At 35.1% G+C, this 27,185-nt stretch overlaps 1 protein-coding gene across 3 annotated transcripts in view; it reads right to left on the bottom strand.

Annotated features, from left to right (window-relative positions):
* Positions 1–27,185, bottom strand: part of DGKB (diacylglycerol kinase beta) — a 527,879-nt gene that overhangs the window by 113,930 nt on the left and 386,764 nt on the right. For all 3 annotated transcript variants that reach the window (XM_036328013.1, XM_036328012.1, XM_036328014.1), the window contains one exon: positions 26,973–27,168. In XM_036328013.1, the coding sequence (XP_036183906.1) occupies positions 26,973–27,168 (196 nt within the window). The remainder of the gene's footprint in view (positions 1–26,972; positions 27,169–27,185) is intronic.

The raw sequence follows: 27,185 nt of genomic DNA, 5'->3' as shown, positions 1-27,185 counted from the left end.
GCATTGCCCCATATCCACATTGGTCCATTTAGGATACACTGGAGCATGCAATGGGAAGGAAATGGCCGAGACAGCTTGGGCTATGCTACTTCAGGGATAATAGGTTTCTTTACAAGAAGTTTTCTTAAGATTCTTATATTTCTTATATTATTAGGATAAGAAATAGAAGACATAGAGCCATGAAGACCATGTTTGTTGGAGCCAAAAAAATGTTTGAGAGCATATAAAAATCTTACCTTGAACTTCCTGAACTGGCTGGGGAGAAATTGAGGGTGTTGGAATTCTGGACATTTTGTAAATGTGGCCTATCTTTGAGTTTTTACTGTTTTGGCCCTAGACTGCTATGACCTGAGAGGAAAAGATGATGATCTATTTATTTTGTAGTCATTTTTAGTGCCATGCCTATCGTTCATTTTGTGCACTGAGTTCATATACTGAATTCAAATTCCTAATTTGAAAAGTAAATACCAGCAATTCCTAATTAGGCCTAACTACTAAAATAATATCCTTGCACTGATTGCAAGGATATATTTTAGTAGTTAGGCTTAATTGATAATTGCTGCCATTTACTTCTGACCAATTAGATATTCTCAGGAATAAAGCACCTCTTGCACTTTTTTAAAAAAATGTATATTTTATTGATTTTTTACAGAGAGGAAGGGAGAGGGATCAAGAGTTAGAAACATTGATGAGAGAGAAACATCAATCAGCTGCCTCCTGCACACCTCCTACTGGGGATGTACCTGCAACCAAGGTATATGCTCTTGACTGGAATCAAACTTGGGACCCCTCAGTCTGCAGGCTGACGCTTTATCCACTGAGCCAAACCAGCTAGGGCACCCCTTGCACTTTTAGCTGTTACCCAACTCCTGTTTTCTCCCTTGCAACTTCTTTCCTGCTGTCCTGATTCCCTTGCAGCCGCCCACCTTATTCACACCCTTCTTCCTACTCTCTTTTGCCTTCATCCTTTTGTCCTTGTAGAGTAGCCAAGGAAGCCATTGCTTGCTAGTCAGACTCCATGGGCACTTCCCTCAATGTTTTCATTGTTTACATGAGAACAGGCAATGTATAGCAAATAGACCAGCTGGAATCTCCCCACAGACAGACGTATCCAGACAGGAGGCTTCTCGATGTGTTGTGGGGGGTCAGTCTGGTTCTGCTACCAGAAAGAACAGCCCACACCCATATGCACTGTTGCTCCTGAATGCAAGGCTTGCGATAGCACCCACATGGGCTGGGCTTCAGCCAACACGGAGGCCTTAGCACATACACTGATACAGAAGGATGTGGCAGCAGCAGAGTTTTGGAATATTGTTTGTAGCATGCTGTTCTTTGGCATAGTTTTTTCAGAATCTAAGAACAGATTTATCCTAATTTTCCCAAGACACATTGTTTATTATAGAATCTGGCTTTTTACATGATGATAGATTTGAAGGCAACTGATACATTTAATAGGAAACTCAATATTTATTGCAGATATTTTGGAAATTGTTTTGAAATGTTGCAACCAAGACTCATACTTTAAAAAAAGCACCTAATTTTTAGAGTTGATTTTTAGTGGTGGAAGAGGAACATTAGGAATGAGACAAATACAATGATCCTTGACTAACTGAAGAAATGCATTGAAGATTTGCAATAAAGGTAAAATGCTTAAAATCTGAAGCAAGTATATTTGAAAAACATTCACAAACATAGGAAGTTTGTGAACAAAAATAACATATCTGTGTAAATATGCATTTATATTACACACCACACTAAAATCCTGTTGCAATGTGATAGGACAGTGTAGTCAGAGCAACATATCTTTAGTGTCTTCTAAGCAAGTGCCTTGATGAAAGACAAGTAGGAACTAGCAACTCTAATACAATTGTTATCAAGAAAAGTACAGCTGTTTTTTTCTCTCCTTTATGTTTGTTACTCTAAGTTGGTCAACCTGAAATATAAACTCATTAATGGACACTAAAGAAATGTACAAAATCAAATGGTATATCCCAGTGGTCGGCAAACTGCAGCTCGCGATCCACATGCAGCTCTTTGGCCCCTTGATGGTGGCTCTTCCACAAGATACCGACTCCTGCACATGGGCCACGAAGTTTCAATCGCACTGTACATGCGCGCCTGCACGTGGTATTTTGTGGAAGAGCTACACTCAAGGGGCCAAAGAGCCACATGTGGCTCGCGAGCCGCAGTTTGCCGACCACTGGTATATCCCCATTTAAGCATATGTAGCACTTTCATAAATTTGGCATACATCTCCACTAATGTGGAACCATCAGCACAGAAGTTTCAGAACTACCTCTTCCTGTGTCATGCTCACAGGCAGAAAATGGAGGGAGGCCCTAGCCTGACCTCAAAGCCCAGCTTTGGCTCTGGATGCAAAGCTGATGCCTTATTCCAAGCACCTCTGATTTTCAAAGCATCACATTCCAAGAGTTTTGGAAAACAGAAGAGTAAAAATTACATCTCTTGTCCCGCTCTGTGAAAAACATAAACTTGAATTCTGGAGACTGACTGATTGAAAGTTAATTCGTCAGTCTTTTGTAATTTGAACAGCTAATATAAAGGTGACTTCTTAGACTTTACTCCTTTTTATAAACTATGGTTAAGAATGGCTAGGTTATTTTATTTCACAAGGAAGGCAACATTTAGGTGGCTTACAAACATAAAGTTTCATTCTTCATTCATGCTACATGTCCAGAATAAGTTGTAAGTTGGCTGCCTGTTTCCTTCCATCTATCTGAAACATTGCTAGTTGCTGTGAAAGGGGGGAAAAGGAACACACCAACTACAGACTGGCTTAAAGGAGATGCCAACTATTTCTGCTCACATGCTATTGGGCAAAGAGAGCCTCATGCCACACTGCAGGTTAGTAGGTTAAAAGAGAAAATGTAACCCTTTCTCCTATCATCGAAAGTCTTTGTGAAGAACAGTAAAGTTTGCTACAGAGAGTATCAGCCGACATGATTTTCAGGAGTAAGGTAGAATAACTGCCTGCTACTGTGGACTAAAATAGTATTAGACTAATAGGCACTTGGATGGACCGTGACTTTATGATTAAGCAAAACGACCACAAATAATAGGCCCACTGGTGTATGTCTTATCTATTAAGTAGAAAGTACCAAAATATTATGCTACATAAAAGCAGACAAATGCTGTTCATTATTAAGCATAGTTTATAAACATTAAGCAATTTCTTAACTTGTAAACTTAAGAAAGTGCTTTATTACTGTCCCAGATAGAGAAAACATTTCATTTATGTTTCAAGTAACCACAACCTTAAAGTGAAATGGGTCCTAAAATGTCTTCTCAGATTATGTCCCTGTCCTCTGTATTTCTAAATTTGGTATTGTTCAGGAATCTTCAATCCTCCCCAGAATGAATTCTCCAATCAGTCTTATAAGGAATCTATAGTTTTAAGGACCTGAAGATCTAGGCCTAATTGTATTGATAAGAAAAATTTTCAGTGCAATCACTTTCATGGGACTCAGCAAAAACCCCAATTTCAAAATTCTACTCTCAGAAATTTTATATAGATTTTTAAATAGGAAATATCAGGAATACATCCTGGCAAACCATTCAATGTGAACTAAACATCTTGCCATTACTAGAGAAAACCACAAACCCAATAAGAGGACAACAACTACCTTGTCACACTAAACATTTTGCTTCTCCAAGCAGGAGACCATACTGTCAGAGACAACAATGCAAACATTAGTACAGAGAGTCAAGAGCTTATCTCAGGAGTTTCAGATACAGTAACTTATAGAAACTGTTAGCATATACTATCTACCTCCTTTCCAATTTCTTCCCAAATGAGCAGCCTCTCTGAGGGACAAATGCTCTCTTTTGAAGTTCGAATGTTACACGTATCCGTGCCGCGGAAAGCAGTGGAAATTACAACTTATTTGTTCTGTTTGTGGAAAGTCATTTTGTGCTAATATTTTTGGTTTTAAAGACATAATTGTGAATGTGTTTTGGAAAGATACTAATGATAAGGTTTAAATCAAGAGTCCTTATCTATGGTGGATATGACATGATTCATTTACATGGTCTTTTCTCCTGGATGTGGTGGGGCTGTCTTTCTTCCAATATTTTCAGGGCATTCAAGCTGCGAGAAGAGTCACAGCAATACTCCCGTTCTGTATCAGCTGAAATCTATTTGTTCATATTCTAATATCCAGGTTGACTAGAGGTCAAACTTGGTTATTTTTTAAAAATAAGTTGCCACAAAATAAAAGAGATATTGCAGCAGTGCTTTGGAAGCCCTGAATAGGAAACCAATTTTTACCAGCCTTGGGCAAACCACAGCCCGCGGGCCGAATCCGGCCTGTTTGAAATGAATAAAACTAAAAAAAAAAAAAAGACCGTACCCTTTTATGTAATGATGTTTACTTTGAATTTATATTAGTTCACACAAACACTCCATCCATGCTTTTGTTCCGGCCCTCCGGTCCAGTTTAGGAACCCATTGTGGCCCTCGAGTCAAAAAGTTTGCCCACCCCTGTTTTAGACCGATCTACACCATCCCCTCTTGGGGAGTATCAGTCTTTAAGCCGGCAGGTGAGAGTGCATTTTATTAAATGGCTCATTCTAATTCAGACCCTGGGTGGACTGACTTAAGGCTGGATTGTGCTGCCATCCCAGGAAGAACATGGAAACCCTCTGCACTCAGAGAGTGCCTCTGCGTACCTGCTATCCAAATCAGGCAATGAGAGGCTTCTGGTTGTGAAATCACGTCTGTCTGAGGTTCTGGTTTGACGGTGGCTACCACTTTATTAAAGAAAGAACACCATAAACACACAGAGCTTTGGTTGCTACTGGTTTCACCTTAAGCCATCTCTACATGATGCAAAATGCCTGACCAAAATGAGTCATCCAATGTTCTGGGCTTTTTCTTTATGGCCAAATCAATGTCTGGGAAAACTCAAGTGACTGAGTGTAAAATAATCTTAGGATGAGAGAAAGAAACAAAACAAAACTTCTGGAGACATTGATTGAAATGTCCTCTGAGTATATGTTTAAAATAATTGTTTTTAAACTTTGATGAGATATTTCCATTTTACTGAATACACACAATATTGGTTTAATAATACATTATGCTTGCCAAAACCGGTTTGGCTCAGTGGATAGAGCGTCGGCCTGCGGACTGAAGGGTCCCAGGTTCGGTTCCGGTCAGGGGCATGTACCTGGGTTGCGGGCGCATCCCCAGTGGGAGATGTGCAGGAGGCAGCTGATCGATGTTTCTCTCTCATCGATGTTTCTAACTCTATCTCTCTCCCTTCCTCTCTGTAAAAAATCAATAAAATATATTTTAAAAAAAATAATACATTATGCTTAGCAAAATAGCAATTATTGAATAATCTGGAAGTAAAGCTTCTTTTATAAATTCTCTTACATAAAAAACCTCAGAAATTATGTCAAGAAAAAAACAGTTTACCTGAGTTGCAGGTGCACGCTATAAATATCTTAGTGCCTAACTTATATTTGTACCTGCCAAGATGAAGGCTAAACTGTGTGATCTTCCCATGGTTTCTGTGCTTCTTTACATTTTGAGTCACTCATTGTTTCCTTTCTTTCTAGGATAGGAAATAATATTTTATATCTGTAGTTGATTTCTTCTCCATAAGTATGTCATTTATTGGTATTCTTTTTTAAATTGCCATGTAAAATGTGCCCAGCAAGGAAACTTATAAAACAGAACAGAAAAAAGAAAACAGATAAATCATCTGTCATGTTACCACCCAAAATAGCTAATGGTAACATATGGCTTGGCCTTCCGGTATTTTGTTCTATATCGATTCCTCATCTCTTCCTGGGCTCCCTTCTCTTTTCTGTCTGCATACTTGTACTAGGTGATATCCTCCGGGCATGCCTACAAGCCATCCTCCACAGAGCAGACGGAGTTTACTTTAGCGAACTCTTCCGTTTGAAACCACCCGTGCCTTCCTACTGCACTCAGAATGCATTTCAAAGTCCTTATGCGGTTCTTGCTGCATCTTTACAACGTGCCTGTCTGACTCTGTATAGTCTGGGTTTCCTACACTCTTCCCCTTTACTTGCTTCCTACTGCTGAAACAAATTAGTGCAACCTAGTGACTTACAACACAATTTTTTTTTAAATCATGCAGTTCTAGAGGGCGAAAGTCCAAGATGGGTCTCATTGAGCTAAAATCAAAGCGCTGGCAGGCTGTGCTTCTCTTGGGAGGCTCTGGGGGAGAACCCACTCCCTTGCCTTTTCCAGTTTCTAGACACCATCTGCATTGTTTGGCTCATGGCCCCCTTCAGAGCCAGCAATGTTGGGTTGAGTCTTTTTCAGGCTATCATCTCTCTGGTTTTTCCTCTCCTACCTCCCTCTTCCAATTTCAAGGACCCTTGGGATTACATTGGGCCCACCCAGGTAACAGTGGTTAATCTCTAAGTCAGTTGATCAGCAACCTTAATGTTACTTCCAAGCTTAATTCTCCCTTGCTACCTCATAACATATTCACAGATTCCAAAGATTAGGATGTGGACTCCTAAGTAGAGAAGGCATTATTCTGTTTATTACACTCCCAAGCTTCCGATCCTTACTATCTCCTCTTTTTTTACCTGAGTTCTGGGTTAGGAGACCTGCAATTTCAGTTAATTTTTTTTTTCTGGATGAGGTTTTCTGGGATATTTTATTTTCAATACACTCTTAAAGCTAGACTATTCTAACTTCTCAGTCAAGAAGTATTGCAATCTCCAATGCTCCCTCTATCTTTATGTTATTTTTCTATAATACTAACTAATTTTCCTAACTCTATTTCATATCTATGCAATGAGAGTGGAGGGTTGGCTGTGAAAGTAGAGTACTGGAGGAAAGGTAGGTAGCAGCGGATAGAAAAAATAAAGGCTTGTTTTATGATAGTTCTAGGCTGGCCACAATATACAGTTTCGAGGGAGAAAAGTAACCCTAACCCTAACCCTTGGCAGGGACTCAAACCTGCCAGCCACCCTTCAGGTCCTTGGGCACACTCTAACCACTGGGCAATACCAGCCAGGGCTGTTTCCTTATTCTTGAACCTCAAATTAATTTTAGCTTTCTCAGAAACCCATTCCTTGGCCATTCATTCTAAACTGAAAATCACCCACCAATTGTTCTACATCACCTTGTTTATTTTCTTCATATTAGAATGCACTATATGATGAAATTATAAGTTTTCTTATATATCTTTTTTTTATCTTTTACTTAATGTAAAATCTTTGGTATAATTTTAGGTATAGCTTTGGCCTTTATTCTCTGCACTGAATGAATCACTGGCCAAGAAAAATTATTTCAGAAGGAACTTTGTACAAATTCTAAAGATTATATATCGTAGATGGTAGAAGCCCAAGATCTAATTATGTAAAGTGGTTATTATAACTATGCCACCAGGCAAGAAGAATGTTTATTTACTCCAGCTATCTGGAATTGTCTCTGATCGATTTTTATATACATCCAGTGCCATTTTAAAAAGATTGTTTTCTTAAACACCTAAGGAAAGTACTTCTTCAGGAGACATTAGTAAAAAAGAAAAGGAAATGCCCTCCGTTAGGTAGTGACGGCAAAGTTGTAGGTTTTTCTTTTAATTACAAAGTTTATTTGCAATTTAATGTAATGTAATGACAAACATTACTGCATTTTTTTTTTGAATTCCCTATGTTCTTTAAGAAAATTTGCTTTGGTCATTATGACTATTTTTTTTTTTTTTGCTCTAAGTTAAGCCTTTTATTTTAGGAAGAATGTTTTACATAAAAACATATTCACCCTTCTAGAAAAATACATGAATATTAGCCCTGAATTGAGAAACTATGTTTTCTTACTGATTAATGATTTTTCTGACACTGTGTCTATTTCTTCTTCATTACATAAAACAACTTACCTGCCATACCTACTATATGAACACTGGTTTACTTTCACACTTAATTTTTCCTTCTTTGCTCTTTGATGTTTCTTTGCTCAGACCAAACCTGGTCTTGCTCCAGCTGCACTGTGCTTGTGTTAAGTTCAAATACAGCCACGGCATCAGGGCGGCACTCTCCATTAACTCACAAGCATCAAAGAAAGTCAGCCAGAACAGGGACAGAAATTCCAAAGGTCAATTACCACTTCCGCTGGAGCACTAGCTGCAGGTAAACACTCAGTCATTTCTTTAGTTGTCAAGTGCAGTGTAGCCCAGGAGCCTTCACTGTGCAGGTGACCTCAGGCTTGCTGCTGAATGTTCATGCACCTGCCTGAGATTTTCATGTACCTTTTTGCCACCATGAAAGTCACTGAGGATGGAAGCATCTATCATGATTAGAGGGGGGAAGCTATCACATACTCAGATAATCTAATGCTTTAATGAAACCCTGGATTATCAATTAGAAAACGGGCTTCTTCAGTCTCCTATTTTTTTAAATATATTTTTATTGATTTAAGAGAAGAAGGGAGTGGAGAAAGATGGGAACATCAATGATGAGAGAGAATAACTGATTGGCTGCTTTCTCCATGCCCCACACTGGGGATTGAGCCCAAAACCTGATCATGTGCTTTGACCAGGAATCAAACCATGACCTCCTGGTTCATAGGTCGATGTTCAACCACTGACTCACACCGGCCGGGCTCTTTTCTATTTTTTTATGTTATCTACCTGCTTCTACACAGCTTCCTCTTGTAGAACTAACATCAACAACACAACACTTCATACACACATACACTGCAAGCAAAGAAGGAGATTATAAATTTTTTTGAGAAATAACAAATTAACCTGCAATTCTCCATGTTAAAGGTAAGGTTTATATATTTCCTTTCAGATGAATTATCTTTTTATTTTTTTTTTTTGAGACCTGCCTAGGCTGTCAGTGTTCTACATTTAGCATCATTACACTCAGTTACTGTAAGACAGCTTACCTTTGTAGTGTGATGTTTATAGATTATTTTATTGTACCACTAAGAGTATTTTGATTTCTGCCATATTCCCAGATTTTCTTGTCATACTACACAACATTCCACAGTTCCACTTTGTGCTAAGCCTCATAGCATTCACTTACATCCACTTTTCTGCCTCAGAAGGCCAGGTAATGAAATGAGCTTCAGAAAAAGAAATTGTTTGTTTGGTTAGTTTTTTGTTTTATTTCCTTTCCCATTTTTTAAAAAAAATTACACTAGAACCCAACCAATTAGATTGCTTGCTCTTCAATTGCTAGCTAAAGCTCAGTTCCCAGACATCTGCCCTGGCAAATATTCATAGTCAGTTCAGTGTGTAGTAGTGGGGCTTACAGTGCATAAATGTCATTTTTTAAAAAATTTTTAAGCTGAAAAATAAAATACTTTTTTAGTCTTATATGAATTTTTATGAAAATTTTTTTAGAATTTCCAACTTCTTGATAAAGCAGATATTTGTCCATTTATGACATAGTAGTCCTACTTAAAGCTTATGATATTTACTACGGAATTTACATTGTTAATGTTTATTAGTTTTGGTAATTAGGGTAAAAAGAGAAGATTTAAAGGAGGAATTAATGATGCTACATTTAATTTATAAGAAATAGATGTTAATGTTGCAAGAATTAGGCTGGGGTTTTAAACACTGATTGTTTTATTTGTTTGTATGTGTGTGGTGGTGGTGGTGGTATTTTTTATCCTCAATCAAGGATATGTTTATTGATTTTTAGAGAGAGAGGTAGGGGGAGAGAGAGGGAGAGAATATCTATGTGAAAGATAAATATCAATCCATTGCCTCCTGTACACGCCCTGACTGGAGGTTAAATCAGCAACCTGGGTATGTTTCCAGACGTGGGAATCGCACCTGGAAGGTTTTGGTGTATGGGATTATGTTCCAACCAATTGAGCCACCCGGCCAGGGCAAACACTAACTGTTCTTTATTCCTGTAACTCCACATCATAAACATGCTCAGATACTAATATCAATAAAATCGAGACAGGTAGGATATTAGCTACTACATAACTATTTTATCTTCATTTCAGGGTTTCAGCAAGTGATGTAAACGTTTTTCAGAATTTGGGGATAGCTCAGTTGATAGAGTAGAGAACTGAAGGGAAATGTTCCCTGATCTTTTGGCTCCATGCATCAGAACTAGGCCTATGCTGTTCCTTTCTACAGTCAACATGTATTTTGGAAACTACATTGGCTTTGAATAGAAGCAAATTGTTACTCTCATTTTCCTATATACCCACTTTTTGAGTTTTAGCACTGTTTTAAAAGCTGAGTCAGTTTCATCAACTATAAAATGTCGATTTTTATGAAGATCAGCATTCAGATATCTCTGTGATGGGCACAAAGTTTCTCTTCAGCCTCATGTCTTTCCAGTCCTCCCCCATTTTTTTCACAAATAATCATTTGGCTACTACTGTGTGCCAGGACCCCAGCTTAATCTTGGGAATATAGGAGGAAGCAAAATAGATATGTTTCCTGACCTCATGGTGTTTACAGTTCGGTAGAAGATAAAAAAAAACAAAAAACAAAACAAAAGCCAAGTAATGAGGCATTGAGTCAATTTCCACTGTGATCTTATACCAAGATGCCTTTGACTCATCAAATGTGCCCTGTTATTCTACCAGAAACCTGGAATAATATGACTATTTCTCTCCCTCTTTGCATACTTTACTCATTCTCATTCTTTGAGCCTTAGCTTAATATCATGTGTTTTTTAACTTCCCTAATATCTTCAACAAGATTTGGTACTCTTAGTATGTATTTCTGTATCAATAGTACTTTCCCATCATAGCACTGTCCAGATTTTATTGTAACTATTGGATTAACTTATTTTTCACTTCTATTAAATCTATAACATTGCCTGGTTCATAGTGTTAGTACAATAATATTGTGGAAAATGGATAAACTGAGTAATATGCTTAATTCTATATTAGGGTTATAGTAAAATCCAATACTTAAAAACTATTAACATTATCTCAAACTATACCTCTCTCTAATATATAAAACAGGAGAATTTTAATAATATAAAAGTGCTTATTGTCATTTAATATTTTCAGACTTTAGTTAATTAAAGTCTTCCATAGAAAGGATGTGGTGTTATAAGTTCTCATCCAAGAAATTTAATTCTAGTTTTAACATATTTCTAATGTGTGACTGGGCATATTGATTGAATAGTGAAATACCAATAAAAGATTAAAGACTAGAAGATGTTCTAAATGAATGAGGAGCAGTTGGCTGCTATATATACATATAAGAAAAGAACAGCTGGAACTTTCTTGGAATTAAAGAAATGTACCCATATGTGCACAAATAAAATACAAATATTTACTATGTACAGTACCGAATGCCAACTTACTAGTATAAATCAGCTAATCTGTGGAGGAAAATTCACTATCAGTAGTTACATAACAGTAATGTTAAAAGATGTAAAGCAAGTAATTGTTTCACTAATACATTGGTAACAAACTATAGCCACTGTGCCCTTCCCTGAAGGTCATATTGCATTAATGACTTTGGTTTTCTTTTTTTTTTTAATCATAATATCTTACTCAAAATTTTATGTAAGATGATATCTTTGTTCCAAATCACTCAAATATCTCCATGTTGACATCCATAAATTATATGGAAATTTTCTTAATTTCAGCTCATATGCATCAATAAATTTATCTAATGAATCTACTGGCTTAGGCATTCAGGAAAAATATCAGAAAGAATTTCTTTAAATAAAATGATTTGAAATAGCACATTTTCCTGATTTGAAGTGTAATATAAACTAATTTTGGCAAATTTCAGTTAAAAAGATGTAAAGCATGATCTATTATCTAATTTTTTGAAATAATGACTTTTTAAATACCTCATATACATGTATATACAAAAATATAATAATAATTCTACTTAAGTAATGTTATCCCAGGAATTCTTCCTGTTTATTCCACATCATAAACATTCTCAGATATTATTAAAATTCAATTATATTGCTATATATAAACATATTAAAAATATGTTGTACACTTCAAACTTATACAGTGTTATATATTAATTATTTCTCAATACATAAATAAAATAAAATCATAAATGTAAATAAAGCAAAACAATACTTCAACCCATAATTTTTAATGGCTATGTCATGATTAACCCACTAATTCCCCTAAATTTGGACATTTACATAATTTCTCATTATGCAATAAATACAGTGTGCAGAAAAAGTTGGTTTACAGTTGTTTGTATAGAAAATAATATAATGATTAATAAATAATAATACAAGTTGACTCTGTGTTTCATGTACTCTCAACTGTAAGTCTACTTTTGCCCCAACCTGTATGTTTAGATATAAATCATTTCTATACTTAGGAACTTATAATAGATTTATTTAACAATGATTACTAAATTAAGACAAACTTTTTTCTTATATAATATTTCTAATATTATTATACTATTTAATTGTATAAAATATATATTCAAAAGGAGAGTAAAATTTTCTTTTAGTCACATGTATCTTTGCCAAATCTTATATCTTATAGCCACAGAAAAAGTAATATTGAAGTATAAACATACTTATGATGTTGAATGATGAGGTTAGGATATAAAATTAGTTACAAGACCACATAGATTAAACAACAGTTAAAAAGCTAATAGGTAGCCCTAGCCAGTTTTATTCAGTGGCTAGAGTATTGGCCCATAGACTGAAGGGTTGCAGGTTCGATTTTGGTCAAAGGCAAGTATCTCAGTTGCAGGCTCAATCCCTGGCCCGGTAGGGGCAAGAAGCAAACAACGATATGTCTCTTGTCTGTCTCACTTTGATCTCTCTCTCTCTCTCTCTCTCTCTCCCTCTCCTCCTCCCCCTCCTTCTCCTCCTCCTCCTCCTCCGCCTCCTCCTCTCCCCCTTCCACTCTGTCTAAACATCAATGGAAAATATATCAGCTAATGTGGCAGGTTCTTCTCATCTGGAGGAGGAAGAGTGAGGAAATTTGAAGAATGCAGTATTCTCAAAGGATGGCATGTAGTAAAGGGAAAGAAAGGAAGACAGAAAGGGAGGAGTTTCATTCTTCCTTTACCTATTTCCATCTTTTTCCCTTGGGATAATGGGATAATGATTTTTAGTTTAGAGAACAACTTTTTTTTCCCTTACACTCTCTTCTGCTATTAAAAATACCCTTCCTTCCTGCTAAAGCAATGCTTTGCTTTCCTGGTACTCTGACTGGGAATTTCAGAATAATATGTGTTCAAGGGATGCTTTTCTTCCATGCAGTATTCTGCCACCTGCATGCCCATTATCCTTATCCTTTTCCCCTGAATGAAGTCAATATATATGCACACAGACTCAGACACAAACTGCCCCTACATATACATGGCCAAGGGGTTTGTCTTACATACTAGAAATACCCTGACTTATTAAAGTCTTCTAGAGAGGTTTCAAATGTCAGACTTTTTTTTTTTTTTTTTTAGTTGAAATCAACTTAATGGCTAGACTAATGCATTCATTTCCTTTTTTGTTTGTTTATAATTTTTGGAGAACTGAATATTTTCCTTGACTAGCAAAGGAAGCTCAATTCCATTATCTGCTGTAACCAGCACATTCATTCCCTCAAGGATAAAAACACCGTTACAGTTTCTTGTTAATTACTAACTTCTGCATGAAATTTGAATAAAAAGTAATATTTGCAATGGTAACATAAAAAATATTCAGAAATCAAACAGCAAAATGAAAGCAAAAGAAAAAGCAATGGAAATCCAAAATAGCCCATCTTAAAACAATTAAAACAAATACTGTAAAGAATCCCTTTAAAGAAATACATTTCATTAATAAAAAGAACAGACGATATATTCACAAAGAATTTAAAAATAATGCCTAACTACAAAAATGTACAAAACCTCCAACTCAGAATAGCACAGTTAGATCTTTTAAAATGAGACATGCAGATTAATTCTCTTTTTATCTCAGAGTTCTTCAAATCCTAGACACATTTAAAATTCCTATTTAAATTTGATGTAATTACTGCCTTTTAAAAATCAAATAGCATCTTCCATAATTTATTTTGTTAATCCTCAACAAAGGACATGCTTATTTGAGAGAGAGAGAGAGGAGAGAGAGAGAGAGAGAGAGAGAGAGAGAGAGAGAGAGAGAGAGAGAGAGAGAGAGAGAGAGAGAGATATTATTTGGTTGCCTTCCTGTACATGCCCCCACCAGGGATCACATCTGCAACATAGGCATGTGCCCTGTCCAGGAATCGAACCCACAACATTTTGTTGTATAGAATGACACTCCAACCAACTGAGGCACTCTGCCCAGGGCATCTGTCATAATTTCATACCGGGTAAAAGATGTGTAGACTTCTTGCTTTCCACTAGGTTCACTAGATATCCTGTTACTTCAGTCTTAGCTGGCCAGGGTGATGTAAGAAAAGACTACAATATAAGGACTCTTAGGGGAGAAACTTCTTATCGTCAAGTATAGAAAGCTTGGCAAAAGCATCAGTGATTAGTCCATTATTTCATTATTGCTCAATTACTCACAAGAGAGATATAAGGCATAAGGTATTACTTGCATGTGACCTTGGATAGCTTATTACACAGTACCAACTGTTCAAATATACAGTGTCGTGTCTTGGACCTGTTTTCTTCAAAGTCACGTTTTTATGCACATGACTTTTTAAATGTTGAAAATACATTTACTCACAAACTCCATGAACCTTCCTTACAGTAAATATAAAACTGAAATGTTCTTTGATATTGGTTGATTTTCTCTTATTTTTCTAACAAGATACTCTGAAAATGTGAATGCCACACTCAGTGAGAAAATATGCTTTATATAATTTTTTGGATAGAGAAGTACATTTTCTCAAGCATCAATAGGGAAAGATGTCAATATGCTAATGGCTTTAACTATCAGAATAGACATGAATTTAAATCATTATGCATAAAAAAATTCTTACTTGGTTATTCAATATATTTTGAAAATATTGTTATGTTTGTTTCATTCACTAAAATTAAATTCTACAAATAGCAGCTGATTCTTTCATTTAATTAGAATCAAATGACTAATTTTGGTATTAATGGTTAGATTTGACATGTTTAAAAAGTGTAGAAGGTACTTAATAGACCTGTCTTCCACCCTAAAATGAACAACTCTTCAGGGAAATGAAATTGTTCAAAGACACATTTTCTTTCTGCGAATCTGTGAAATATAATATAATTATTCTCTTTTAATGAATTTCTCCACGAGGAACAATCTTTCAGAGTTTGAACAGGTGAAATATAATGATAATTGGAGCAGCTTTGTAAATAAAAGGATGAAGAAGATTGCTATTTTGTCCCATATTATGGGATAATTAGAATAACAGTGTGGCATTCATCAGGCATTTAAACTTTCTCAAAAAAGCTCCCTAGGGCTTATTTAAATCAGTCATATTTATTTATGGAGATTTTCAGTCTTATTCCAAATGACTGTCACCTTATAACATTCAGGCCTCAATCTTTAGCTTATTCCGATTAACAGTTGTACTTTACAACCGCCAACAGACACTACCTAAAACAAAACAAAACAAAAATCCCTGAGTTTGTAAATCCACTGTTTATCAAAGGAAGAGCAATAAAAATGTTTTTATTAAGCCAGGAAAATAATTATTCAATGTGGAGGAAATGATGAACTTTAAAAACAGAGTTGGCTGGATACTGTCCAAGAAGTTGTTAACTAGCGCTCTCTCTCTCTCTCTCTCTCTCTCTCTCTCTCTCTCTCTCTCTCTCTCTCTCTCTCTCTCTCTCATATATATATATATATATGTATACACAGTGGGGCCTTGACTTACGAGCTTAATTCCTTCCGAGACGGAGCTTATTAAGGAGCTCGTTAAGGAGCTCGTTAACTCAAATTACTCTATCAACTCAATGCAAAAAATTTGCAGAGAGACAGCTGGTATCTCAAAAAACTCATTAGTCGGGACACTCGTAAGTCAAGGCCCCACTGTATGTAACATTCATGGCAATGGAACTACAGTCTTTAGTTACCTTGGTTAACTCAAATTCATACAGCTCAAAGATAATTTAGTAGATCATGGGATTTGACTCTTTCAATAAACAGGTCTCTTTGCTCTCTACCAGACCCCCTGTCACTCTCTGGTAGTTAGACAAATGTGTGCAAAGAGAACCAGATGCCAGTTTGTAGTGGTTTCTTTGCATGCATTAAGGTAATCAGCAGAAAACAAAAACAAAAAACACCTAAAAAATAGAGATAGAATAAAAGTTTAATGTCTCTCCTGGTAGGACTTTAAATCTCTAAATGCCATTCCACAAGATGGTACAATTGAAGTTTAATTCTTAGTGAAATTATAGTGTTTCTTTTGTATTATTTCCTATCTTGAGGAAAGGAAAACAGCTTTTAATACCAACAGAAAAATTAAAAAATAAAACCATGACTTATGTTTAACAACTTATGTAGTTGATTTCATGTCTTTTTAAAAAATATATATTTTATTGATTTTAGAGAGGAAGGAAGAGGGAGAGAGAGATAGAAACATCAATGATAAGAGAGAATCATTGATCAGCTGCCTCCTGTATGCTCCACACTGGGGATTGAGCCCGAAACCTGGGCATGTGCCTTGGACCAGAATTGAACCTGGGAGTCTTTAGTCCGTAGGCCAATGCTCTATCCACTGGGCCAAACCAGTTAGGGAGATTTCAAATCTTCTTAATAGTTCTTTAATGTTTACTACTTTTTTAAAATCCTCCCTAATTTTTTGTCATATGTTCTGATTATAGTGAGGAGACAGAAGAAAACTGGGTAGACAAGGGAGGGACCATAAGAAGAAGAAGTAGAACCTGGCAACCCAGGTAGGCAGAAGCTACTAAGGCAATCCATAAAATATATGGAAGTTGCTAAGACAGGAAACTTGCAAATAACCAATCAAAGACAAGGAGGCATATAAATCAATCCCAAGAATGTGGATGAGGCAAAATTATTTGAAAAGACCAATCATGAACTAGCAAGGCTGGACCTCCCCCCACCTCTCCCCAGACAAAAAGAGCGTGCTCCCTCTTCTTATTCTCTTCTCTCTCTAGTGTGCAGTGGGTTCCTGATGCTCCTGTGGCAGGGAACACATCTCTGAGCTCACATGGCTTATGGCCATGGACTAACAGACTTGAATTAGCTTGGATGCTAAACATCCGGCCGTAACATGGACACCGTCCTGCTCCTGGAACCTCAGTTGCACCCTTTATTCTCAATAAACTTTGCTCCTGCTAATCATTTTTGTCTGCAGATCCATTCTTTGGTTTTTCGAGACAATGAACTTGGACTCAATACCACCACATTTTGGTTTAAGTAGGACAAATTATTGTAAGTTCCCTGGGACACATCTCTTACGTGAGCTTCAAAACATTACCCTCAAATGGCAAGGTTATGATAGGGTTTTATATTTAGGAACTTCTATGCATAGTCTCATATTTGGAAACTTTATGTGACAACTATTTGAAAGCATGCTTTATGGGTGTTATTTAATTAGTTGAAGCTTGTATAATCAGTCAATATTTATTTAACTTAAAAATACATTTTATATTTTCACCACTGCATAAGTTAAATTTACTTAAAACTATAATGCAGTCTTGGTCTGGGTAGATGATCTACCATTATTTTCAACAGACTCAGGATTGAATACTATGTCACAGAAACAAATTATAAGATGGTTATTTTATCACTGATAGTGGACATCAACATTGTAGAGAAAATGACCTGTTAAAGCATTTATATTTTTCATCCTTCCCTGATGTTACAACTAAAATCAATAATAGAAATATAGAAGTTCTCAAAACAGCCTTGCGAAAATAAGAAGGTATTTGCCTCAGATGTCAGAGAAGATAATAGCTGAGCCTTAATTTAAAACCTCAAGTAAACAAATTTCTTTTCTTCTTCCCTTGCAACTATTAAATTGATTGCCAGATCATATATTTTTCAATCTGTGACTGCTACTAAAAACTCATTTTTCTCAGTCTTTCCCACATTCACTGGGTGAAAGCATGTTGCTCCTTGTTCTGCCATTCCTACCTACCTATTCTTCAGATTTTCCCTGCTTTTCTAATTTCAATTTGTTTTCAAGAATAAGCCCTTAGCTCTCTGTGCTTTTTCTCAGTGGTTAGAGCATCAGCCCACAGACTGAAGAGTCACAGGTTCAGTTACCGGTCAAGGGCATGTACCTAGGATGCAGGGTCAATCCCTGGTACCGGTCAGGGTGCATGTGGGAGGCAATCAATCGATGTGTCTTTCTTCCATCAATGGTTCTCTCTCCTTCTCCTCCCTCCCTTCCATTCTCTCTCTCTCTCTAAAATTCATATGGAAAAATATTCTTGGGTGAGGATAAAAAAAAGTATAAGCCCTTAATAGCAATAATCTCATTTATGTTATTAGAGAATACTATTTTCTTGTTTAAATGAATACTTATATGCTATATTACATCCAAAATAATTTTGTGGCCTTACCAATTTTACTATAAGTTTTCTACCATTATGCTGCATGTCAGATTTTGAAAATTTGATTGCTGACCATGGGAACAAGGAAAAATAATGCTAGCTACAAAAATGTATTTTATATAGCTCCAGAAGGAATATAAAAATATTCCAAAGATCATTTAGTGTTTTGTTTGTAAAATATTAATTTATTCAATTTATGCTTTCTCCTTTCCAAATTTCTCGGAGGCTAGCAGTTTCTATGAAGTTTTTATAGTGTCATGACAAATAAATTTCATAAATGCTTCTTCATAATATATATGCTTTTATAGGAAAGCTAGGCCAAAGATAAGAATACATGGTCTTATATTTTGAAATATAGTTCTAATGTTAGATACATGAAATGTCTTATATTCTCTAATTTTGTTTTATTACTGTTTATAAACTTTAGAAGCATGACTTTTATTTTAAAAAAGTCACAACATTAAGACATCTGAAGTAATGATGCAATCTTTAATTGGGAACACATTTTTATATTTTGATAGCTTTTATTAAGTTTGTGCTCCTGTATGTGTTACCTACTGCTGGAAAACTTCAAGGGAGGTGGTTTAAAAACATACAATTAGGAACTCAGTTTGAGACATCTCCTTAAAGGCTACAAATGTTTGGATCTATCTCTTTTCAACCAATTATCATGATATTAGTATGTCCATATATTTTTGTGAAATGCAACATCTCAAGTGCCATGATCTTTTTTCAACAATTTTAATATCCAGGCAAAATAATGCAGCATGAAATCCTTTTCTTGTTTCTAAACTTAATTGATTTAATCACTGACTTTAAATGCTTGGAAATTATTCTGCTTGCCAGGGTTTGAATGCCAAACACATCATCTACAGTTCTAAAATGTTGCAGTTATATTTAGATAACTTAAAACACTGCCATTTAAATTACCCTAAATAATCCATAGAAATGTGAAGAAAAATTGATAATGGATGACAAATGCCCATTACCATCAAATTTCAAAAAAAGTGTAACTTTTACAAGGTATAGAAAGTGTTGGGGTCTAGCTATTTAAATGCTCCTGTGCAATTGTCCAGGCAATATGACATACAGCACCCATACGTTCACCTCAGCTCCTTCAGAACTCACCATCCCCATTTTAAAGATGAAGACATCAGAGCCAATAACCTTATTTATCTTCAGAGGCAAAAAAAAAAATCAAGTTTTGCCAAGCGTTCATTGACATCAACTCATTTATTCTCTTTGATCAATTTGTTTGAAACTGACCTCTTTCTCCCTACTTCTTCAGAGGTTTCAAAATAATATGTTAATAAAGTCATTTGATGTAAAGAGATTCCTTGACAGCCAATCAGATACACAGACTCTCCTCTCTGGGTCCTAGGAAGACTCAGGGTTTTAGTCTTCTTAGCACCGTGCACAGACAGCAAATAAGGCAGGGTGGGGGCGTGTACGGTGTAAAGTACATGGAAGAGGTTATTCTGGGGAAACTGGTACATAGTACATTTTACACAAGATGACGAAGAATAGAAATATTGTTTATACTAAGTATTCAAAACTGGGGCTGTGCAAATTATACAAAGTGGTGGGAGCTGAAGTATTTGCCTGGTGCAATTTGCCACACTTTAGTATTTTTTGTTCTGCCTTCAATTTTTGCCGTGCCCATGTACTGCCAGTATTATTGCTTAGTTTTGGTTTTTACTTAAGTAAATTTATTTTAAAAATTAAATTTATATTACAATTATGCTTTTAAAATATCCCTTACTATAAAGAGAAAACACCTGTAATAGTACACTATTAAATTTTAAAATATTCATCTGTAACTGCTTAAACCATCTCCAATTTCCATCAGTTGAATGCCTGCTACACTTTGGGAAATTCTGTCCAAATAAGAGAATTAACATTGGTAAATGGGAATTAAGTTATTGAAAGTTTCATAGAGACAGCGTATGTTAATTAGTTTTAATAATATACCTGGCTAACTGCATCCATAGGTGGGGTAGACAGTCACCCAGTTAATGAGGATTTAAGCAGGCAATCCAGCTGCTCCCGAAAGTACCTCCCGTTAGCTTCTGGCAAATGTTTGAAACTATGGCTTAAATATAATTACTTTTGCTCAGTGGTTTTTAAGTTTTTTAAAGCAATCAACCTCTTTTTTTTAAAGGAGCAATTTCTTAGAAACGAGTAAATAAAAGAGAAACTTAGAATGTTATTTGTAAAAATACATTTTAAATGTTTAAATTGCTACCACTTTAATGCAGCAAATCTATGAAAATAATGAAGTTATTTCATGAAGACAGTTGCAGTGTCACAGGCATCCTATTTTTCATTGATTTCTGTATTTTGTTTTGGGTACATCGTATTGGGAATATCTTGACACTGACAGATAAGTACTTGTAAATGGTACACATTTTTTAATCTCACTTGGCTATTTTGTATCATTCTGATTTCAGAGCTGGAGAGTGGAATAGTTGGGCTTATCATCTTCAGAACTGAAACCATTTGAATAACTAAAAACTGATCACATTACCTGAGAGATCCTCACTGTCCGGTTAAAAAATACTTCCAAAAGGTGTCTTTTTAATATCGTATTTTTCTCTTTAACTTTTTCAGTACAAGTGTATGATATGATGTTACTTGCTCTCTAGTTCAGATGTTCACTTGAAATTTCAATTAGTCAAATTTATTTCATTCTGCATACTTAGCTGAAATGTATTTCAATTTCATTGCTGGCTCTTTATTGGCAGTGGTGAACATGTTTATATCACAAATCTGTGATAAAATGCACTTGATATACAAACTAGCAAAGGACTATTATTTTTGGGAGTGAGCTTACTAGTGCAATTTCTTTATAAGCAACAATTTTCCAAACAGTGGTGACCATTTACTTTTAAAGTATTAGCACGGTCACCTGTTTTCATGTCCATTGATTGCTATGCTGTTTGTTGACTATGTCAAACAAAAGTACCTGAGCTTTTGGGCCTTTTAATTATATTTAATTAAGATGTGCTATGGTGGTAATGTACCCATTTGTATAATTATCCTCCTTCAATATGCAAAGATATATTTTATTTATTTATTTATTTATTTATTTATTTATTTATTTATTTATTAAATATATTTTATTGATTTTTTACAGAGAGGAAGGGAGAGAGATAGAGAGTTAGAAACATCGATGAGAGAGAAACATCGATCAGCTGCCTCCTGCACATCTCCTACTGGGGATATGCCTGCAACCAAGGTACATGCCCCTGACCTGAATCGAATCTGGGACCTTTTAGTCCGCAGGCAGACGCTCTATCCACTGAGCCAAACCGGTTTCGGCTATATATTTTTAGATGACCACTGCAGAGCTACAGATTCTCCAGTTAATGTGACTGTTATTGATTACTAATTTACATCTGTATATATATACACCCATATAAACATCTATAAATATACATACATGTATACATGTATACATACATGTAACATGTGGATATGTAAATCTATCTACTGTTATTGATCAATTGAGAAGAAGAGGAGGAAGAGATGCAGGAGAAGAGAAAGTTGTTTTTTGTCTGATAACACAATTTAAAGGTTTGAAAGTCAATATGAAAAAATTATTTTATAGAAACACTTTAGGGTGTTTTTATTATAGTTTTTATTGTTTCAAAATATGGTGATAATGAATTTGAACCGCTGAAGAATTTTAGAGCACCTCTGAAGAATTGGAGTTATAACTCAGTTTGAAAAATAATGGTTTAGCTGAAGGCCTTTATTTCTTTTAAAATGCAAATATCTCTACTTTCATGCAATCAGTCATTTATACATTAATGTGCATAAATTTATTAGACATCTTGCTGATGCTTAGAATTAATTCAGAAGAGGGGGCAGCTAAGATGAACTCAGTAACTGATACAAATGGGAATGATTGGCACTTAAGGCTCAGAGCACTGGAGATGTACCCGGCCTACCTCACAGCTTTGCTTGAAGACCTGCTGTCTATATATTATACACTCATTTATATTTCAAAAAAGAAAGAAAAGAGAGAGAATAAAACAGTAAAAGAAAAACCCACTAAGGAAATGTTCACTGAATTAGATGAGTGTGAGTGTGAATCTGATTCAGAATTGCATCCAACTGTTACAGAATATTTTTTCTGGAACAACAATGTAATTAAATGAATTACTTATAATTTTCATCAACTTGAATGAAATCAACCCCAAAATTTCCAACCAGTGAATTTCTTAACTGAAGATACTCTAATCTTATACTGTGAGTGCCCTCAAATATTGCAAGCAAATGTTGTGCAGGACTTCCAGATCATGTACAGCACAATATAAATGAGAATTTAATGTTCAAAACCCAATCCTGTACCTTTGGTCTATGACATTTTTTTAAATTTAATCTTTATTTTTGAAAGTATTACAAATGTTTCTTTACTCCCCCCCGCCATGGACCCCTTCTAGTCTGCACCCTCTTCCCCAGGCCTTCACCTCACTATTGTCTGTGTCCATGGATTATGCATATTCATATAAATTCATTGGTTCATCTCTTTCCACCCACCCAACCACCCACCCCCACCTTTCCTCTGAGATTGGACAGTCTGTTCCATGTTTCCATGTCTCTGGATCTATTTTGTTCATCAGTTTATTTTGTTCTTTAGTTTCCACATATGAGTGAGGTCATGTGATGCTTCTCTTCATCTGACTGGTTTATTTTGCGTAGCATAATATTTTCCAGGTCCCTCCATGCTATCTCAAAGGGTAACAGATAATTCGTTTTTTTATAGCTATGTAGTATTCCATAGTGTAAATGTCCCGCAGCTTTTTTATCCACTCATCTACTGGTGGGCATTTGGGCTGTTTCCAGTTCTTAGCTATCACAAACAGAGGTGCTATATACATAGGGGTGCATGTATTCGTTCCGATTGGTACTTTGGGCTTCTTAGGATATATTCCTAGAAGTGGGATCACTGGTTATGACACATTTTTTAATTAAAAATAAAACTTGTAAACTTTTTTCTTAATATATTAGTATATCCTTCTACTAAATAAAATAATTTACCTTTATTACAAAAAATCTAGTTCTGCATGATTCCCCAACTCTACCACCCACATCAACAAAAGCTTTCTAAGATTTATGGAAACAAGGATCCATTACAATATATTAAACATTTATTTTAAACTTTAGTGTTTTATGGAGCATATCAGGAAAATTGTTAGTTAATATTTTGAGAAAATGCTCCTGATAAAAAAGTTACACTACTCAATTTTTCACTTTCTTACTAATATAGTAAAATACATTAATTTAAATCTGGGTTAAAGAAATGTGTTGAACTAGAATTATATTTTCCATATTTCATTCTAAAGTCTCTATCTTCAATTATTTTGTGTCTATTTAAAAACATATTTAGATTTAAAATGCTCATTGACCCTCACATTAATATCACTGTTGTTTTTGTGAAATTTAAAACACAATGAAATGATTGAATAATATACCATTTAGGAAAGGGATTCATACAGATATTTTATGTATTAAATTTCACTCCTCACTATCAAGCATAACATTTAATAATTAATAAAATAAATTTGAAATTAAAACTTCAAAGCTTGAAGATACTTAAAAAGAGGAGATATTTTCCACTATTCTGTTGCAAAATATATAAAAATAAAACATTTTCTTGGGAAATTTAATTAAAAGGAAAGAGTAATTAATATATACTGGTCAACTTTTTACATATAGCTGATAAAGTCATTTTTATCAGTGAAATTATACTTATCTTAAAATAAAACTAAACCCTGTAAGCATAGTTTAGTAAGAGGGGAAACAAAAAAATTGAGCCAATTTAGTTATAAACATTCTTCTGTTATTGTTCACCCAATGAGCTTCAAAAACTCTAATTTCTACTGTTTTTCTCCATTTTGTACTGAGAATAAATATCCCTAAATAATAAACCCTATAGATTTCCATTTTCTCCTTTCTCAAGTTTATGAAAATTAGGTCCTGATTGTTTTACACAGCAAGAAGGTAAAATGGGAAGAGATTCCTATAGTTATGAGCACTGATAGTCCATGAGAATAGTTCTGGCTGACATCTCTGTGCTTTATTCCAAATATGTATTATCGAGAAAAGCATACAGAGAAGAGTGAGGCCAGTAAACGGTATGTCTGCAGTAGCTCCATAGAGGGTTTACACACTTGCCTTGGTAAAAAATACCTATGAGTCTTAAGAGTTTTAACAGCTCAGTGGTGAATGTAGTTGGCAGTTGAGCATTGAGAATCAATTCAGATATATAACTGTAATATGTACATGTAAAGGACATGGTAAGTATTGGTATGTAGTGACCAACTATAAAAATAACCCCGAAATTATTACATATATATATAATATACATAAAACTCTTTTTTATTGCATGGACTATATTACTATGTAATGTATATCTACTCATTGCTTCCCTAGGGAGAGAGCAGAGCTTTTTATATTTGATGTTAGTATAGTCCTTGAACTAATTTTAATATTTAGAAAATTTTCGTTAACTTTCTTTGAAATTTACTAAAGTACTATTTAAATATAAATGCAATATTAACCACATTAAATCTTAGAAGTTTATAATCCTATCTAATAAAGACAGAATATGCAAATTGACCATTACTTTGTGACAAAGATGGCAGCTCCCACAGCCAATAAGGAGGGGATATGCAAATTGATCCGACAAAGATGGCAGCGGCCAGGCCAGGATGCTTGCGTTGTCCCATGGCCTCTCAGGGCCTCTGGGCAGTGCGCAAAGGCGGAAGGCGGCTCTGGGCCGGAACAAAGGCGGTGCTGGCAACCAGGGGAAATAAGGCCTATTCTTGCACGAATCTTTGTGCATTGGGCCTCTAGTTATGTATAATTCCCTTCAGATTTAAATTCATAGAGCCCCAAACTACTCATTTTGTCTATGTTTTTCTCCTTTAGAAAACATTTCCCCATGTTTTCATATAGTTGTTTTCATTTTGAGTATAAAGCACTTTAATTAATTTGGTATAAACTTACTTGTATTAAATTACACTACTTTTGAAATAGAAAAAAGACAAATACCATATGATTCCACTTATATGTGGAATTGAAAAAAAATAATGAATGAACGAAATTGAAACAGACTCATAGATGCAAAGAGCGTCTATGGTTGCCAGAGGAGAGGGGGAGGGGGAGAGGGTGAAAGGGATTAAAAAGTACAAATCGGTAGTTACAGAATAGTCATGGGGTGATAAAATACAGCATAGGGAATAGAGTCAATAATATCATGGTTAAAAGCATATGATTCCAGGTGGGTAGTGAAAATATAGGGGAGAACACTTTGTAAAGTATATGATTATCTTAACCACTAAGCTGTACACCTGAAACCAATACAAAATAATATTGAAAGTTAAATGTAATTTGAAATTAAAATAAATAAATAAATTGCACTACTTTTCAAGATGTACTTCTTTAGGATTACCTACACATCTAAGGGGCATCAAAACCTCTGTCATTGGCAGGTTGTAATAAGCACTTCTGTCAAGACGATACCTAATGCTTTCTCCATCAATCTTTGTCATTCTTATAGTCACCAAATTTCACATAACAGAAGTTGCTGCCTGCTACTGAAACTTGAATCAGACACCTGAAGACATTAAAACATAAAGCCATGTCCTATTACCATCAAGCCTAACAACCCTCCTCACATTTATTTTACTTATTAAAAAAATATACTCATTATTTTATTGGGTTCATAACCCTATAACAACTTCACATGTTATCTTTGCACTGGGCTGAGCCAATATGTTTTCTTAGACATCTGAACATCATTAATAGAATTAGGTAGATTCTAAAAGGTAAAGAAATAGTATGGATAATACACATAAATTATTTGGACATGATAAATTATTAGAATGCTACCAATTTATCTTTGCTTATAAAACCTATCAACAGGAGTTAGTTGTCAAGACCCAATGTGATATATATTACAATGTCCTTGAAAATTCTGATCCACAACTATTCTATCCTATTGTGTTCATCCTTTTCCCCCTTTTCCCCAGGTTTCCTCTTTTCTGTTATTAAATTTCTGAATAGCAGAGAATTGAAATTTATTGTGGGATATTTAAACATGCAATTAGATATGGTACTTAGAACAAGAGCTTAATATAAGATACTTCAATATCACAGCCTGACTGAGCAAAGCCACGAATAAAAAATCTTGCAGCACAACCTTAGAAAGGCTTTAACCAGCCATTGTTAGAGCAACTGGAACACACTGAGCAAAACCATCACATTCCAGGATTTAATGTACAATAAACGTTACATTATTATACTCTGAATATCCAGATGTATTTGTTGTCTATAGGATGTTATATACCCAAGGAGAATAAAGGAGTAAAAAAGAAAAATACAGTCAGTGTACATATGATTGTAGAATCTGTTATGATATAATGTAATTACACATGCATATCTGATTATGAAAAAAACAACTTATTAAATCTATAGACGATAGTGATGGGATATTCTTTAATTTTAATGTAGTCTCTAAAAGCAGATTAAAATAAATTTAACAAATAATGTGAGAAAACTTACCTTGACTTGCAAACTTCAACTCTTTGGCATCTGTGAGTGTGGTCCTTTTGTCAGATCCTTTCTTCTCTATCCGACGATGGCTTCTTCTTTTCTTAGACTCTCCCCAAAGATTGGATCCTCCATGCATGCTTGGTATATTCAAGATAGCAATTCCTTCCAGAGAGATGTTTATTAAATCTATCTGAACTCCATCACACTGATCAGTAAGAAGAA

Source organism: Myotis myotis, unplaced genomic scaffold (genome assembly GCF_014108235.1).
Source record: "Myotis myotis isolate mMyoMyo1 unplaced genomic scaffold, mMyoMyo1.p scaffold_m19_p_11, whole genome shotgun sequence".
Lineage (NCBI taxonomy): Eukaryota > Metazoa > Chordata > Mammalia > Chiroptera > Vespertilionidae > Myotis > Myotis myotis.
The sequence above is the reverse complement of the archived record's forward strand: the minus strand, read 5'-3'. Positions and strand labels throughout refer to the sequence as shown.